At 44.9% G+C, this 14,108-nt stretch overlaps 1 protein-coding gene across 3 annotated transcripts in view; it reads right to left on the bottom strand.

Annotated features, from left to right (window-relative positions):
• The window catches only part of RASIP1 (Ras interacting protein 1), a 96,489-nt gene that overhangs the window by 50,327 nt on the left and 32,054 nt on the right, over positions 1-14,108 (bottom strand). For all 3 annotated transcript variants that reach the window (XM_088444478.1, XM_088444477.1, XM_088444476.1), the window contains exons 4-5: positions 1,977-2,356; positions 1,137-1,775 (exon numbers count right to left, since the gene is read on the bottom strand). In XM_088444478.1, coding sequence (XP_088300604.1) covers positions 1,137-1,775; positions 1,977-2,356 — 1,019 coding nt within the window. The remainder of the gene's footprint in view (positions 1-1,136; positions 1,776-1,976; positions 2,357-14,108) is intronic.

The raw sequence follows: 14,108 nt of genomic DNA on the forward strand, positions 1-14,108 counted from the left end.
ACCTTGTCAGCGAAAGGCGTAGGAGGTTGCTTCCACAAAATGTGGAGAAGATGATGTTCATAAAATGAATTATCAACTCTTCCAGGGAGACCAGCCTCCAGAACGTACAGAGGGACCTGTGGTTGTGGATTCCAGCGGGGACGAATTAATACTCTGTGAGGATGAGGATGTACACAACACTGAAGAGGGTGAGGAATCGGTGGATGAGGAGGATGAGGACGACATCTTGCCTCCGTAGAGCCAGTTTGTGCAGGGACAGATTAATTGCCAGCTTGTTTTGTGGGGGCCCAAACGAACCAATCATTTCAGCCACAGTCGTGTGGCAGACCCTGGCGCTGAAATGTTTGGTTTGTTAAAGTGTGCATGTCCTGTTTATACAACATAAGGGTGGGTGGGAGGGCCCAAGGACAATTCCATCTTGCACCTCTTTTTTTTCTTTGCATTATGTATAGTTTGGGGTCTAGTTTTTCAAACTGCCATCCTGTCTGCCACTGCAGTGCCACTCCTAGATGGACCACGTGTTTGTGCCGCCCACTCGTATCTCTTAGCATAGTCATCCAGCTACCTCGGTGCAACCTTTTGGACATAAAAACACTATTGTGAGGTGTGAGGTGTTCAGAATAGACTGGAAATGAGTGGAAATTAAGGTTATTGAGGTTAATAATAGCATAGGAGCAGAAAAACCCACAAATTCTGTGATTTTAGCTGTTTTTATGCCTTTTTTCAAAAAAATACAGATCCAAAACACAAAACCCAGAACCCAAAACACGGAAGGGTGGTTTTGGCAAAACCAATCCAGATCCAAAACACGAAGAAAGATCCAGATCCAAAACCAAAACACGAAAAGTGGCCGGTGCACACCCCTAATTCCTATCTATCTTTTATACCAAACCCCTTTGAATTAATCTGCATCTTGTGTGCAATATATCTTGATATAAATGTCTGTGATATTTTCATACCTTTTCAAGTGGGTTAATAACTGTTTTTTTGTTTAATGTATACCTACTTCAGCATTATATAATAAGGATCAGCAATGCTATGTAAAATATAAATAAATAGAACAATTGCCTAATACATATGACAACAGCGAGTAAATCAGCAAACAAATAATATAATAAGAAAATGAATAGCATTACCCAAACGACTTCCTTTATCATGGTGGCAATCTTCATTACTAGCTTAGGAAAATGTCCAGGGTCAAGAGCTCGAGTTGAATGTTCAATGCAGAGACTAAAAAGGTATGCAGGGGACAACTTAAATTCAGTGTCCGGGTTACCATTCTTCTCAATAATCTCTTTCAATACAGCATCCTCTTCTTGAGATCGGTATTGCAGTATCAAATCTTTGCTCTCTATGTAAGCTTGAACAGCCTCTTGACGCTCCTGTAGAGACCTCCCACACATCTGGCATGAAAAAGCCCCGCTCAATCCAGGTGAGGACCAAGACTGCGGAAGCCAAGCAGGTCGTGTCTGGACTATTCTAGGGTCCTTGAACATGAAGAGAAAGTGATCTCCAAGCCCCAACAAATCCCCAGTGTGGAGTTCAGCTTCTCTTTGAAGCACTCCGCCATTGTGGGTAACAAGAGCCCCCCGATAAGGTCTTACACGGACAATATTCTTTTGAGTAGAGGAATCCAAGCGCCATACACAACAATGGCGGGGAAGTATGTCTGGAGCTGACAGAAAAGTGTCAACGTAAGGTCCCTTGTCTCTAGAAGATTTCTCTGCTCTTCCAAACAGATGCTTCTTGCGCGTCATCACATATATAACAAAGTCCTGCTCCACAAAGCACAAAAACAACATCATTAAACATTTACTGTAGTTAAAGAATTTTTTTCCAGTTTAATGAACATATCATAGTGGAAATAGTTTTCAGAAATGACATTGTAACAGGAAAGCAGTAGTAAAATGATTGTCTAATTATCTAGAAATCAGATGAACAAACATTACAACTATATAGAAACAATGGGTTCTTACCACATCTTTGTTGTAGCCTTGTAGAAGAAGGAAGTATGGATGCTCCGAGGGTGGCTGAATTAAGCATTGAGAAAGACGTTCGAAATCTAGGTCAACCTGATCAGTGGGATCATCTACAGAGTCAACACCGCTGTTAAGTTCTGCCGAGTTCTGCATGCTGCCATCTTTTTTACTTTGATCTCCATCTTGACCTGGATCTGTGTCATTGGCCACCATGCTCTTTATGCTTTTCCTCTCTCTACGCTTCTTGCTGTTCAGGTTGATATCACTTATACTCCGACGAAGGGAGGAGCTGTCTTCCCTCTCCCGTAATGGGGCATTTCCCCCAGAGGCTGCGCGAGAGCGACTCTTCTGTAGTCTGCGAGCTTGTGCATTGATACCTATATATGGATGATAGAGGACAACTTTCAGGTTGCTAGTAGTAACATTTAAATATACACTAAATAATTATCAGATAAACATGACCAAAGAAATAAACATGCATTTATGTTTAAATGTCATTTAAGTATTTTTTGTTATATAAAAAGTATGGTACAGTATAGCATATTAACATAAAAATACCATGCTAATTCATGCTAATCTTGTATTAATGCTACTTGAATGTACTGTATTTTTTCCTATCCTTGTTGTTGAGCTTCTGACAATGGGCCTGATTGAGAGATGGACGTTAACGCGATCGCAGCTGTGATTTCGTACAGAGCGCAGCTGCAAAAAAATGCTAATGGTTGTAAAGATCACCTGAGCATAGGGACGCTCACTGCTACCTTCTCATCTGTGTATGGCGTCGCTTACGTGCGTAAATATCTGTAACATTGACTCACATCGGCCAGCCATCTTGTTCTTGCGGAAAGTCTGACCAGCCGCTAACACTGCAGCTCTCCTTGCACGCTGAGAGCTCTCATGCTGCAAATGGCATGTGCACTTCAGATGTGCTGAATGATGACTCAGCTGGTAGCTGGTTGGCAGGAGGAAGAGAGACACAGAGGCAGGAGAAACAGAGACACTGAGGAGCAAGAGAATAAAATACTGAGAAGCAGGAGCGAAAGAGACTGCGGGACAGGATAGAAAGAGTGAGGAGCAGGAGAGAAAGACACTGTGGAACAGGAGAGAAAGAGACTGAGGGGCAACGAGGGGCAGGAGGGAAAGAGACAGGACAGGAGAGAAAGAGACTGATTTGTAGGACTGAGAAAGACACTGAGGGGCAGGAGACAAGAGACTGTGGCACATTAGAGAAAGAGACTGGGGAACAGTACTGAGAAATAGACTGAGGGGCAGGAGAGAAAGAGAATGTGGCAAAATTAGAAAGACTGAGGAGCATGACTGAGAAAAAAACTGAGGGACAGGAGAGAAAGACATTGAGGGCAAAACCGAGACAGACATTGAGGGGTAGGACTGATAAAGATCAATTTTAATCAATCTAAAATCAATGAAAATCAAACAACATCCATGTTGTGTTTCTGGGGCTAAATCACAAATTTACAAAAACTTTAAAATATATATATTGGGGAATATATAGCAGCATGGAGGCATATAGGGGAAGAAAGTGTACATGCATAGACAGAGTATGATAGTTTTAAAAATAAGGGACCTGAACGTGTATTCTAAATGAGATAAATTTATGGAGTGAGAAGGATGTTGGAAGCCAGTGAGATTGTTGTGGTGATTGAATGGGAAGATTGTGGGCACTGAGTGGGTTGTGGGAGCCACATAACTGCTCAAACCTCAGTTGCATAGACTGCATGTGTGTATTCCAATGAGCACACAATTCTGTGAATTAGCAGCTCCACCATTTTGTGAGTGACAGCAATCTCATTCTGTGAGAGTGCTGAATCTGTAGTTAACTACAGGGTGTGATGGCATACCATATCTGTATTGCGCAAGGAACACGTCCATTAAGGCTTTAGTCTTAATGATCGTAATTTCATTGCTTTTTTTAGTATTAGTGGCACAAATTCAGTAGGTTTTGTGAAATTTTAGATCATGTCTAAGAAGCCTTAAGGGTTTTTTTTGTCTATGAAATTTCATTGGTTTTTTTATTATTTATTAACCATCAGGGTTTTGACGAGCAAACCGGGCCACCTGCAGGGCAGAAGGACAACAAATAGGTACGCTAACACGGGTGGAGGAGCAGACAGCACACAGGAGGTGTTTTAAGGGTGCAGAGGGAGAGACGGCTGTGGGAGCAGGCTGCAGGTGTGTGAGGCAGTGGCAACAGTGGAGGTGCTGAGCAGTGGTAGCAACGGGCGTGCACAGAAGCATCAGCGGGCAACAAAGGGACTCACTTGTGCTGGAACTCACTGTAAAGTGTGGTGCTGGTTGTGCTTCATACGGGGGACTCCTACGTGATTTGTCCCCTATATTTAGCACAACCAGTACTGGCTTTCCAAAGCCTGGTGCTGGTTGTTGTTTTTGGGGAGGGGGCCACAGCATTTTTTTTTTTATAAACAGGTTTTTTTTTCTAAGTAAACAGAGAAGCACAGACAGGTCTCACTGACCCTTCCCTGCCTCTGTGTTTGTTTTTTTAAACACAGATGCAGGTATTACAGATATTCCAGATCCGAGCCTGCATCTATATGTTGCTACCTCCCCCGGGTCCTAACGCCTGCTACACCTCCGCCCGCACTGCCGCTGCACCGCCGCCTCTAACGCCCGCTACCGTCCTCGGTTCCTGGCTGCAGCTAACGCCCGCTAACCCATACCCCCTCTCCCCCGCATCCCGGCCACAGCAAACGCATGCTCCCTTCCCCCCCAGACCCGGCTCCCGCTACCGTCCGCAAAAGTCAGCCATCTTGCTGCACCCAAGTGACGCCACAGTGAATACACCTACTGGAGGCTCCTACTGCGGCTGCGCAAGGAATTTAAACTTCCTATCTGTATAATGGCGGATTTGTGAGGTGTTAGGTTTTTTTTAATAGTTATGCATTCCCAAAAATCCCCCCTAGAGAACAGCAGAAAAGTTGTTCTAATTGAGAATGTCAGAAAAAAGTGACAGTTTAAGTTTAAGATTACTCCCAAATCCTCATTTTTTTATGTTTTTGACCTGAAATTTTGCACGCAGAACCAAGCTACAGTTCTACCCATCTGTGCCAAATTTCAGCCCAAACCTCCAATAGCTTTTAAGGTGTATCCCCTTAAACACCCTGACCGCCCCCTTCAGAATTCTCTATGGAGATTTCCGTTTTTTTCTATTCAGCCTTTATATAAGGCATGACCTTACAATATATATATATATATATATATATATATATATAATACTTACACAAATGTTATTTTGTTTATAGGGATATTGGTACAGTTCATCTCTTTAATGCACTTTTATTTAATTTAAGTATGTGGAGACACTTTCAAAATATATATTTGAATAATATATTATTATTCAGTTCTAGGGCTGGATTATAGGTGTCGCCCCGGGGCCTCCACACATAGGGTGTCTGCACACACTGTCCCAGGCCCCCGAACACAACTATTAACTGAAAACTGGAGTACAGCATTTAGCTGTCTCTGCTGCTGTACTCCTCAGTAGCTCAGATGTTCCCTGTACAGGGGCTGCCAAGGAGCTTCACTACAGTCACAGTCTTGTGAGATTATGACGTTTACCCAATCTTGGTTGTAACACAAAGTTCCCTGTTTCAAGATATCTGCACGTAGAGATATCGTGAAATAGGGAACTTTGTGTCACACCCGAGATCGGGTAAACGGATACCAATTAAACTTGTAGTTACCTGTATGAGCAAATATGTTGTTTATTGCATCAAATGTCCCTGCAGTCTTATGTATATTGGTAAAACCAGTTGTACTTTTCGTGAAAGGATGGCGCAGTACCGATCTGCCATCTGCTTGGCTTTGGAAGGCAGAGAGGTGGATCAGCCAATAGCTAAACATTTTAAAAAACAACAACATTCATTGGCTTCTCTGTCATATAAAATCTTGGACCACATCCCTAACTTGAAAGGAGGTGGTGACCGTGATTGCAAACTGTTGCAGCGTGAGGCTGCATGGATACACTCTATGAATACTTTAGTGCCATATGGCTTGAATGAAACTGTCTTTTGCTTGTTTTTTTATAACTTTTAGTGTGGTATATATTAGATGTAGTTTGTTACAAATAGTTGTGTCTGCCACATGTGTGTCTAGATTCCTCTTGTCTATGCACCTTCAAAATGAAAGATACTATGACCTGCGACACCGAAGGGGTAATCTACGTAATTACGTGCCCATGCGGTCTACAGTACGTAGGCAGAACAGCTAGAAAATTGAGCCTGCATACAGGAGAATACATAAGAAACATCAGACACAAGCTAGATTCACACAGCGTGCCTGACCATATCAACAAAGAACACAATGGAGACCTCAATCTTCTAACCTTTACAGCAATAAAGAAAGTGAAAGCAGCATGGAGAGGCGGAAATTATCTACGTTCCATGTCGCAGGAAGAAACTAGATGGATTTACTAACTAAAAACCCTTTCACCCAAGGGTCTCAACATCGACTTTGAGTTCTCGGAATTCTTGAGAGAATGAGTCCGGAGAGAATGAATAAAGCTTCATGTGATCCCTACATACGTACCACCCTGGCTACGCCCAAATACTTCCGAACTTGGAAGCTAAGCAGGGTTGGGCCAGACCAGTAATGAGATGGGAGACTGCTCATGAATCTCTGGTTATGTAGCGAATATCACCTCAAGCAATATTCTTCTCCCAAAGAGGAGCAAGAATACAATCATCAAAAGGGGAACAACATCTATCAATCAATATGAACCAAACTGCAAAAAAAAACATCAGGAAAAAAACCATCATCAAAACAATCTCATCTAGAAAACCAAATTACTGACAAAACCCCAGATTTTTCTCTCGGTCCCTAAACCTTAAAATTACAACTATTAAACAGAACAAACATTGTAAATTACTATCAAAAACAACCAATTTATATTTATAATAGCTATTATTACATCATCTACACATACCTACTCACCTCAAATCCAAAACTCTTCTCACCAATTCATGAAACTTATACGCTTTCCAAATATCATACTCATACTTTCTAAAAAAAATTTACCTTAATTCAAACTTATTTGATTTATTTTATTTCATTCTATTTGACTCTGTCAGATATTAACTAAATCCAGCACATGCCGGCAATTTACTATTCAATGTCATATTGATAGATATAATGTGTATATACACATATATATGCATATAGAATTATTATCTAATGTACACCCAATCGTATACAGATTGAGTCTCCCATATCCAAAATGCTTGGGACCAGGGATATTTTGGATAACGGAATATTCTGTATTTTGGAATATTTGCATACCATAATGAAATATTTTCATTTTGCATGCGCCCGGCATCTATTCTCCCTGTCTGCAGGGCTTGGGGGCTGCCCGGCGTGTCCGTAAGTGCCGGGCACGCCCCCAAGAGTGACGAAAAGGGGACGCGTCTTATAGACACGCCCCCTTTTCCGATGACCACGCCCCCTTCTCGGGCGCGCGCACGGGCATGCCCTCTCTAGCTCCGGTGCCCTGCCTCCCGCCGGAGCTAGAGGGAACACTATATATCCATACTCTAAATACCAGCACATCTTTTAGCGGGTGAAACGCGTTGGTCACGCCCCTTTCTACTTGCCAGATGGACCCCAAAAGTAACAACACCGGCGGTGAGATACGTGCACACTCACCGTCGGAGCGCCCAAAGAAGCAGCTGCCGTTATCCATCCCAGGCAGCGGCCACAGGGCGCACAGGGAACCGGAACACAGCAAGGATAAGGAGGCTAACATCACACAACGGCACATGTTTGTGCCCACAGACACAGACATTAACCATATTAAACTTCCATTTTTTATATTTTCCTAAGCATTATACTTCAGGTTGCGCTACTAATTAGACACACTACCATAACGAAGAACAGGAAGGACACTCATATGACTTAATAATGACTAATCTGAATCAAGGGCTAAGTAACAGCAATGTTTCTGAGATCCAAACTTATTTGTCAAGCTAGTTTGGATCTCTTAAATAGTGTTCAGACTAGTCATTATCAAGTCCTAGGAGTGCCCTTCCTGTACATGTGTATGCATACAGTATGTAATTACACCTGACACTGGTGGAGGAGATGTATGATGCGGCCGGCTGATGGCAATATTTGTCTAGACCCGCTTCACCGCCAGATCGCGGTGAAGCGTGTCCAGTTACCGGCCGCATGTATTAATGTGGTTCTTTTCGAAATGGGATAGCATTACATCACCAGCTCTGTGATCTGTGCTCTCCAACTCCTCTTTGATATTGGAGTCTCATAGCGCATGCGCCGCTCCGGGGCTTCCATTTTTTGAGAGTGATAGACGCCGCGACGCACGAGTCATTAGAATTCTGTGGCTGCATCTCCCTCCTCTCTTCAGCGGGCTTACAGTTTACAACTGTACAATTAACGTAAAAAAAACTTTATTGTCCAATAAACTAACAAAAAACAAAAACAAACCCTGGACTGCAGCAGCGCCGCCCTGTACTGGCACTATCGATAAAGGTAGGATTAGAAGTGGTCTGTGTAAAAGACCATTAATACATCTCCCCCACATATCGGAGCCCAGTCTGAAACATGGGAGCGCCCTCAACATTACCAACATGTCACCCCCATGATACATGGGGGAGAAGCGGTAATAAACTACCATACCAATAAACTACCATATCTCCGATTAATACATTTCCCCCACTGTCTGCTATTACACAGGAAGACAATTCCCAGTGTTTCTGCAGCTACTCAAGAGGTCAGGAGCAGGTCTCATGACCAGTGTCAGACAAGTGACAGCTGGAAGCGAACAGCAGTTGCTCAGGAAGCATGAGGTAACGGTCAGAGTCAGGACGCCGGTGGCTGTGTGGGTAGCCGCATCTGAGTGACAGCAGACAGGGGATGCGGACCCAGGCAGAGCTTGTAATCCGAGCACCGGCCTTCTTTCAGTGCCTGTCAGTGTGCGAGACAGGACCTGGAGGCGCGGCTCCCTTAGCGCTAGGTAGAGCCGGAGGCGGACCATGGAGGCACTAAGGTGGCAAACCCGAGAGCTCCTCTCCTGCTAGAAGGTTCCCTGGCAGTGAGCTATCAGAGGAGGAGAGAACATGTTTCCTGGTCAGAGACCAGGTCAAGGCAGGTACAGGGAGCGGTGAGCGCAGAGCCTGGAACAGAGGGAGTCCTGGAGCAGCTGATACTAAAAGTAAATTGACCTGCCTGCACTCTCCCTACGCAGCTGTAACACCAATAGCGCAGGTAGAAGAAGAGAGCTGCCTATTATTTGACCTAGTCAACCCAAGTGAACGTCTCTCAGCACCGCAGTACAGACTAATGCTGGGCATACGCTATAGAATTATCTGTCAGATATCTGACCAATCTGGCTGGTTGGAATGAAAACCTTGTAATGCAGCAAATGACAGTTGATCATATGATTTTAAACGCTGGAAAACAAACAAAAAATAATTGTTCAAATTGGTTAAATTCGTGTTTGTGAGCAAATGGTCGATTGTCATTTGCTCCCATACATTACCAGGTTTTCATTTCAACCAGCCAAATTGGATAGAGATCTGACAGATAATTGTATAGTGTATGCCCAGCATTAGTCTGTACTGCGGTGCTGAGAAACAGGTTATGGACCAAAAAGCTTTATAATCCCCAACACATGTACTGTATATAGTGTGACAGCATTCATCAACTTATTATCAGTTGCAGACATTCAGTTAAGACTTTCTTTCACCAGCTTTGGTGTCAACTTTATATCCTCAAATGATTCCGCTTCAGCACCCCTATTATAAAGACTGCATTTCTCTAGCATTTCGGTTTGCCGCTGCATTATACCACACATCACCTAGCCGTTATTTGTTAATGAAACTGCATGAAAAACAAACTGACAATTTGAGAATGATACAGAAAGGAACAACAGCCCCCTTATTAGCCTAACTAAGCCTGAGCATTGGTACAATCCCAGTGATTAATTGGTTACCCAATCAGGATTCACCACAAACATCAAAAAATAAATCTGTGCACCAACAAAGTTGACCCAGATTAAAACTCTGAGAGACTTCTTATTGCAGCCAGGGTTTAATACTGCAGTATAAAATATAGTTAGTAGGATTGTATAAGATATGTAATTTATTTCAGCAATTTCATATTAAGTGTCTGATGTTAGGAAACTTTTATTGAATAGTGAACTTGTGAGATTTTGCAAACACCTAACTTAAATTGTTAATTTAAGCATGGAATGCAATCAGCAGCGGCTCCTACTCTCTCAGATGATGGGGGCTGCTGTTCGCCGGAAACGAGAGGGTACATTCTGTAAAAATAAACTCTCACCATCTCCTCCTGACTGGGTCCCAGTGCCTGCGCAATCGATCTGAGAGGCACAGGGACCGGTTCATGTGCACTAGCGGTGGGGAGCTGCGCATGCACATATCACCGGCTTCCAAAGGGCTGCATCGCCTGCAGCCTCTAGGAGCCGGGCAGGACTGGCAGAAAGGCAGAGAAGCCGCTCTATGCTAATAGCAGCCTGGACTCCCCCTGAGACTGGCAGGTAGCGCTTCCAATGGGAATTTTACTGGGAGGGGGGGGCTGCAGGCAAAATCCGCCACTGAATGCAATGTTTTATTGTATTTAAGTATATTTGTTACAATGGTGGTGAATTCCAGAACCTATTGCCATGGTCACTCTGGGAAGCTGCATTCCTGAAAAATAAAGCTTTACTGTTATGTTGTTTCTGATTTCTGTTTACCGTGTTGGGACTGAGGACCACCTGTCTCTCTGCTGAGGGTGAAGAAGTGCAGAAGACGCCATCTTTAGATGGTATTGCCCAATATAAGCATATGGGCATCTATTCGCGACTCCCCTTAGAGCGATCCGAACGGATCCCTTCCATCCCCCCCCCCCCCCCCGTGGCACATGCGCAGAAGGACTTCTGGGACATAACCACAGAGATGTATGGTAATGCCACCGCAGCTGTGAATTTGTACGAAAATATGCAGCCGCCAGTATTTGTATTGAGATGACCACGGGCTGCTTCGCAAATTCCAGCGGCTGCTTTCAAAGACGAAGCATCAATCGCAGATCCGTTGATAGTCTGCCTTCTGAGTAACTCTACGATCATGCAAAATGGCAGCGGGAACTGAAAAGCTGGAGCCATGTTTACTGTATAAGGGTTCGCAATCGCAGGCAGGAACATGCCCAGAAAATGGTCACGACCCATCTGCATTTAAGTCGCCACCCCTCCCCCCTTGGGCATCCACAAATGATCCCTGCCTGCCATAAATTCTCACTGCGAGTGACAACGGTAATGAAATTTGATGCCTGCACAGAGCGACTCAGACGCATGCGCGGACCACCAATAATTGCTTGACTGTGTAAACATTGACATTGCTTCCATATCTGAATTAGGCCCTGAGTCGTACAAGTGACACCCTTTTTTCTCGAGACCAAAATGCAATAATACCCATGTAAATAAATCAGCCACTATTGCTTCAGCATTAGACAATAATTTCATTGTGATACTGTAATGCATCACAAAGGGGTAAATTAGAGGGCGACAAGGAAAAAACAGCTGGGATATATAACATTGCCTTACTTTGACCACTGCATAAATAATAATAATATAGGAAGTGCTTTTAAACAGAGTTAGGTTTACATTTTTATTCTTTGCTTTTTTGATACTAAAAGAAAATATAAACATATATATATATATTCATTAGTATAGCAGCTGTAATGTAATTGTAACCACAAAAGCAGGGGCGGCGCTACCATTGGGCAGCTTTAAGCAGCTGCCTAAGGATGCCGGACACTAGAGGGCACTGTTGAGTCCACCAAAATGAAGGATGTCTCTTTCAGTTCCGTCCGGGACTACTGATTACCAGGGACAATGCTGCTGAGGTGACAAGCCTCCGAAACCCCCCAGCCTTGGCACTGCTCCATCATCTGTCAGTGCGGTAGAGTCAGCAGCAGCGGTGGCCACCCCTTCCCTTTCCTCCAGTCCCCGGATGCCAGTCTGTCACTCACATAAGAAGCTCCACCCCTAGACAACATGAAGAACTGCTGCTGCTGAATTGAGCCTGGTAAGGCATATCTGTTATTACTTTTTGGTGAGGAGAAAGGATTAATGTGTGTAATGAGTGGGGGGCATGTGTGTGTGTTAATGAATGCTAACAGGGTTAGTGTGTGTGTGTGTGTGAAGGATCTAATAAGTGTTGGTAGGGTGTGTGTGTGTGTATTTATGTGGGTTAATGAGTGCTGGCAATGTGTGTGTGGGGGGTCAATAAGTGCTGGCAATGTGAATGTGTTAATGAGTGCTGGCAATGTGTGTGTGGGGGGTCAATAAGTGCTGGCAATGTGAAGGTGTTAATGAGTGCTGGCCATGTGTGTGTCAGTTAATAAGTGCTGGCAGGTGATTGTGTGTATGGGCGGTTAATGAGTGCTGACAATGTGTGCTGACAATAACTGTTGTCAAGCTGTGTGTGTAGGTTATTAATCGTTGGCAGGGTGAGCAGTGGCGGGCTGGGCCGGGGGGCAGGGAGCCATATGCCCCCCCTGGGCTGGTACACTTTTCCTTCAGAGAGGGCCGCAGTCGCACACTGCACATGCACAACTGATGGCCTGGTGACAGACAGAAAGTGCTCTGCAATCATTCCGACTATAGAACCATTAGAGCAGCTGCAGCATTCTCTGCCTGTTACCGAGCTGTCTGTCCCATCCATGCAGCTTGTGGCTGCACACTAAGCAATTCTCTTCTGAGTCCACTCCACTGCAGGGGCTGTGTGCAGTCAGTGTGCACTGGTACCTGCCTGCGTCTGTCCATCCCCTCCCTGCTTGAGAACCCTGAGTCTCCGCCCCTGCTATCCCCTGTCTGTCACTATTCTGAATCTATCTGACCTCACACTCTGCTACTGACTCTACTCCCTCCAGTGTCCCAGGCAGGACCCTGCCCCCTCCACTACCCTCTGTGACTGTTCTAAACACCTTCCTGTCCCCAGCTAAGATCTTACCCTGTCTGCCTATGTTAATTTACCTTCTTTTGTCCTGCCCAAGACCCCGCCCCCTTCACCCAGAGTCTCCGCCCCATCTTTAGTCTATTCTGTCTGTTATCTTTTCCTGTACCCTGGAGCTCCGCAGGGACCAGACAGATCCTCCTTCCAGACAGGTAAGTGCCAGTGGAGGTGTGAAAATGTTTAAAATTATTTTTCAGGTGGGGGTGGAATACTGCAGTGGAGAGGGGTGTAGTTTTTTGTTTTTTGGGGGGAGGGAGGGGGGGTTTAATACTGTCTGTGCTGGGGGTGGTGTAATAAAGTGTGTGTGTATGTGGGGCAGGGTCTGAGCACCCTGTGATGGCTCAGTTAATAGCGTGCGACTGAAAATGGGGGCATGACCTAATTACCATAGACCACACCCCCTAAATGACGTTATTTGGAGGCGTGTCCGCGTGGCACGCCTAAAAATAATGTCAGGCTGGGGGTAAGCCCAGCACTCCGTCACTAGCTGGGCTTCCCCCAGCCCTCTCCCGGCACTGAATGGATATGCGCGCAGCATCCATTCAGCTACTCTGGGGTCCAGCACCGCCGCAGCTCCCCAACCTCCCAATTTGACCACCCGCGGGCCACTTCGGCACACGGTTTGAACAGCAGGACAGTACTGTTCGGGAGGGGTGCTCCCTCTACTGGTCGAACACCACAAGAGCCGGCCCTGATGTAGGGGGGTACTATTATTGTGTGTAAGGGGAATATTAAGAAAATCTGTGTCATATGTGGCTCACTGATGATCTATGCATTATCTGGCGATGATTTGCATTATCTGGCAGCCACTGCGACGCTCCCTGATCTGGCAGTCACTGCAAACCTTTCTGCATTATCTGGCAGCCACTGCGATACTATATACAAAAAACAGAGTTGCAGATGCACTATGCGATCATTACTGTATACATTTAAATTTATAATATAGAATTTCAGAGGTAGTTTGCATATCAATGGCCACTGATACAGGCCTGCCCACCAGCGTCAAGGTCACCTCATTGAGCAGGTCCCTAACACTCTGGGGTTCACATCTGGGACGCAGGGCACCCCAAAAGTTAGCCCAGCCAAAGACCTCCCCAGGGCATCACACGAAAAAAAGGGTGAC

This window comes from Taudactylus pleione, unplaced genomic scaffold (genome assembly GCF_031769625.1).
Source record: "Taudactylus pleione unplaced genomic scaffold, aTauple2 ptg000366l, whole genome shotgun sequence".
Lineage (NCBI taxonomy): Eukaryota > Metazoa > Chordata > Amphibia > Anura > Myobatrachidae > Taudactylus > Taudactylus pleione.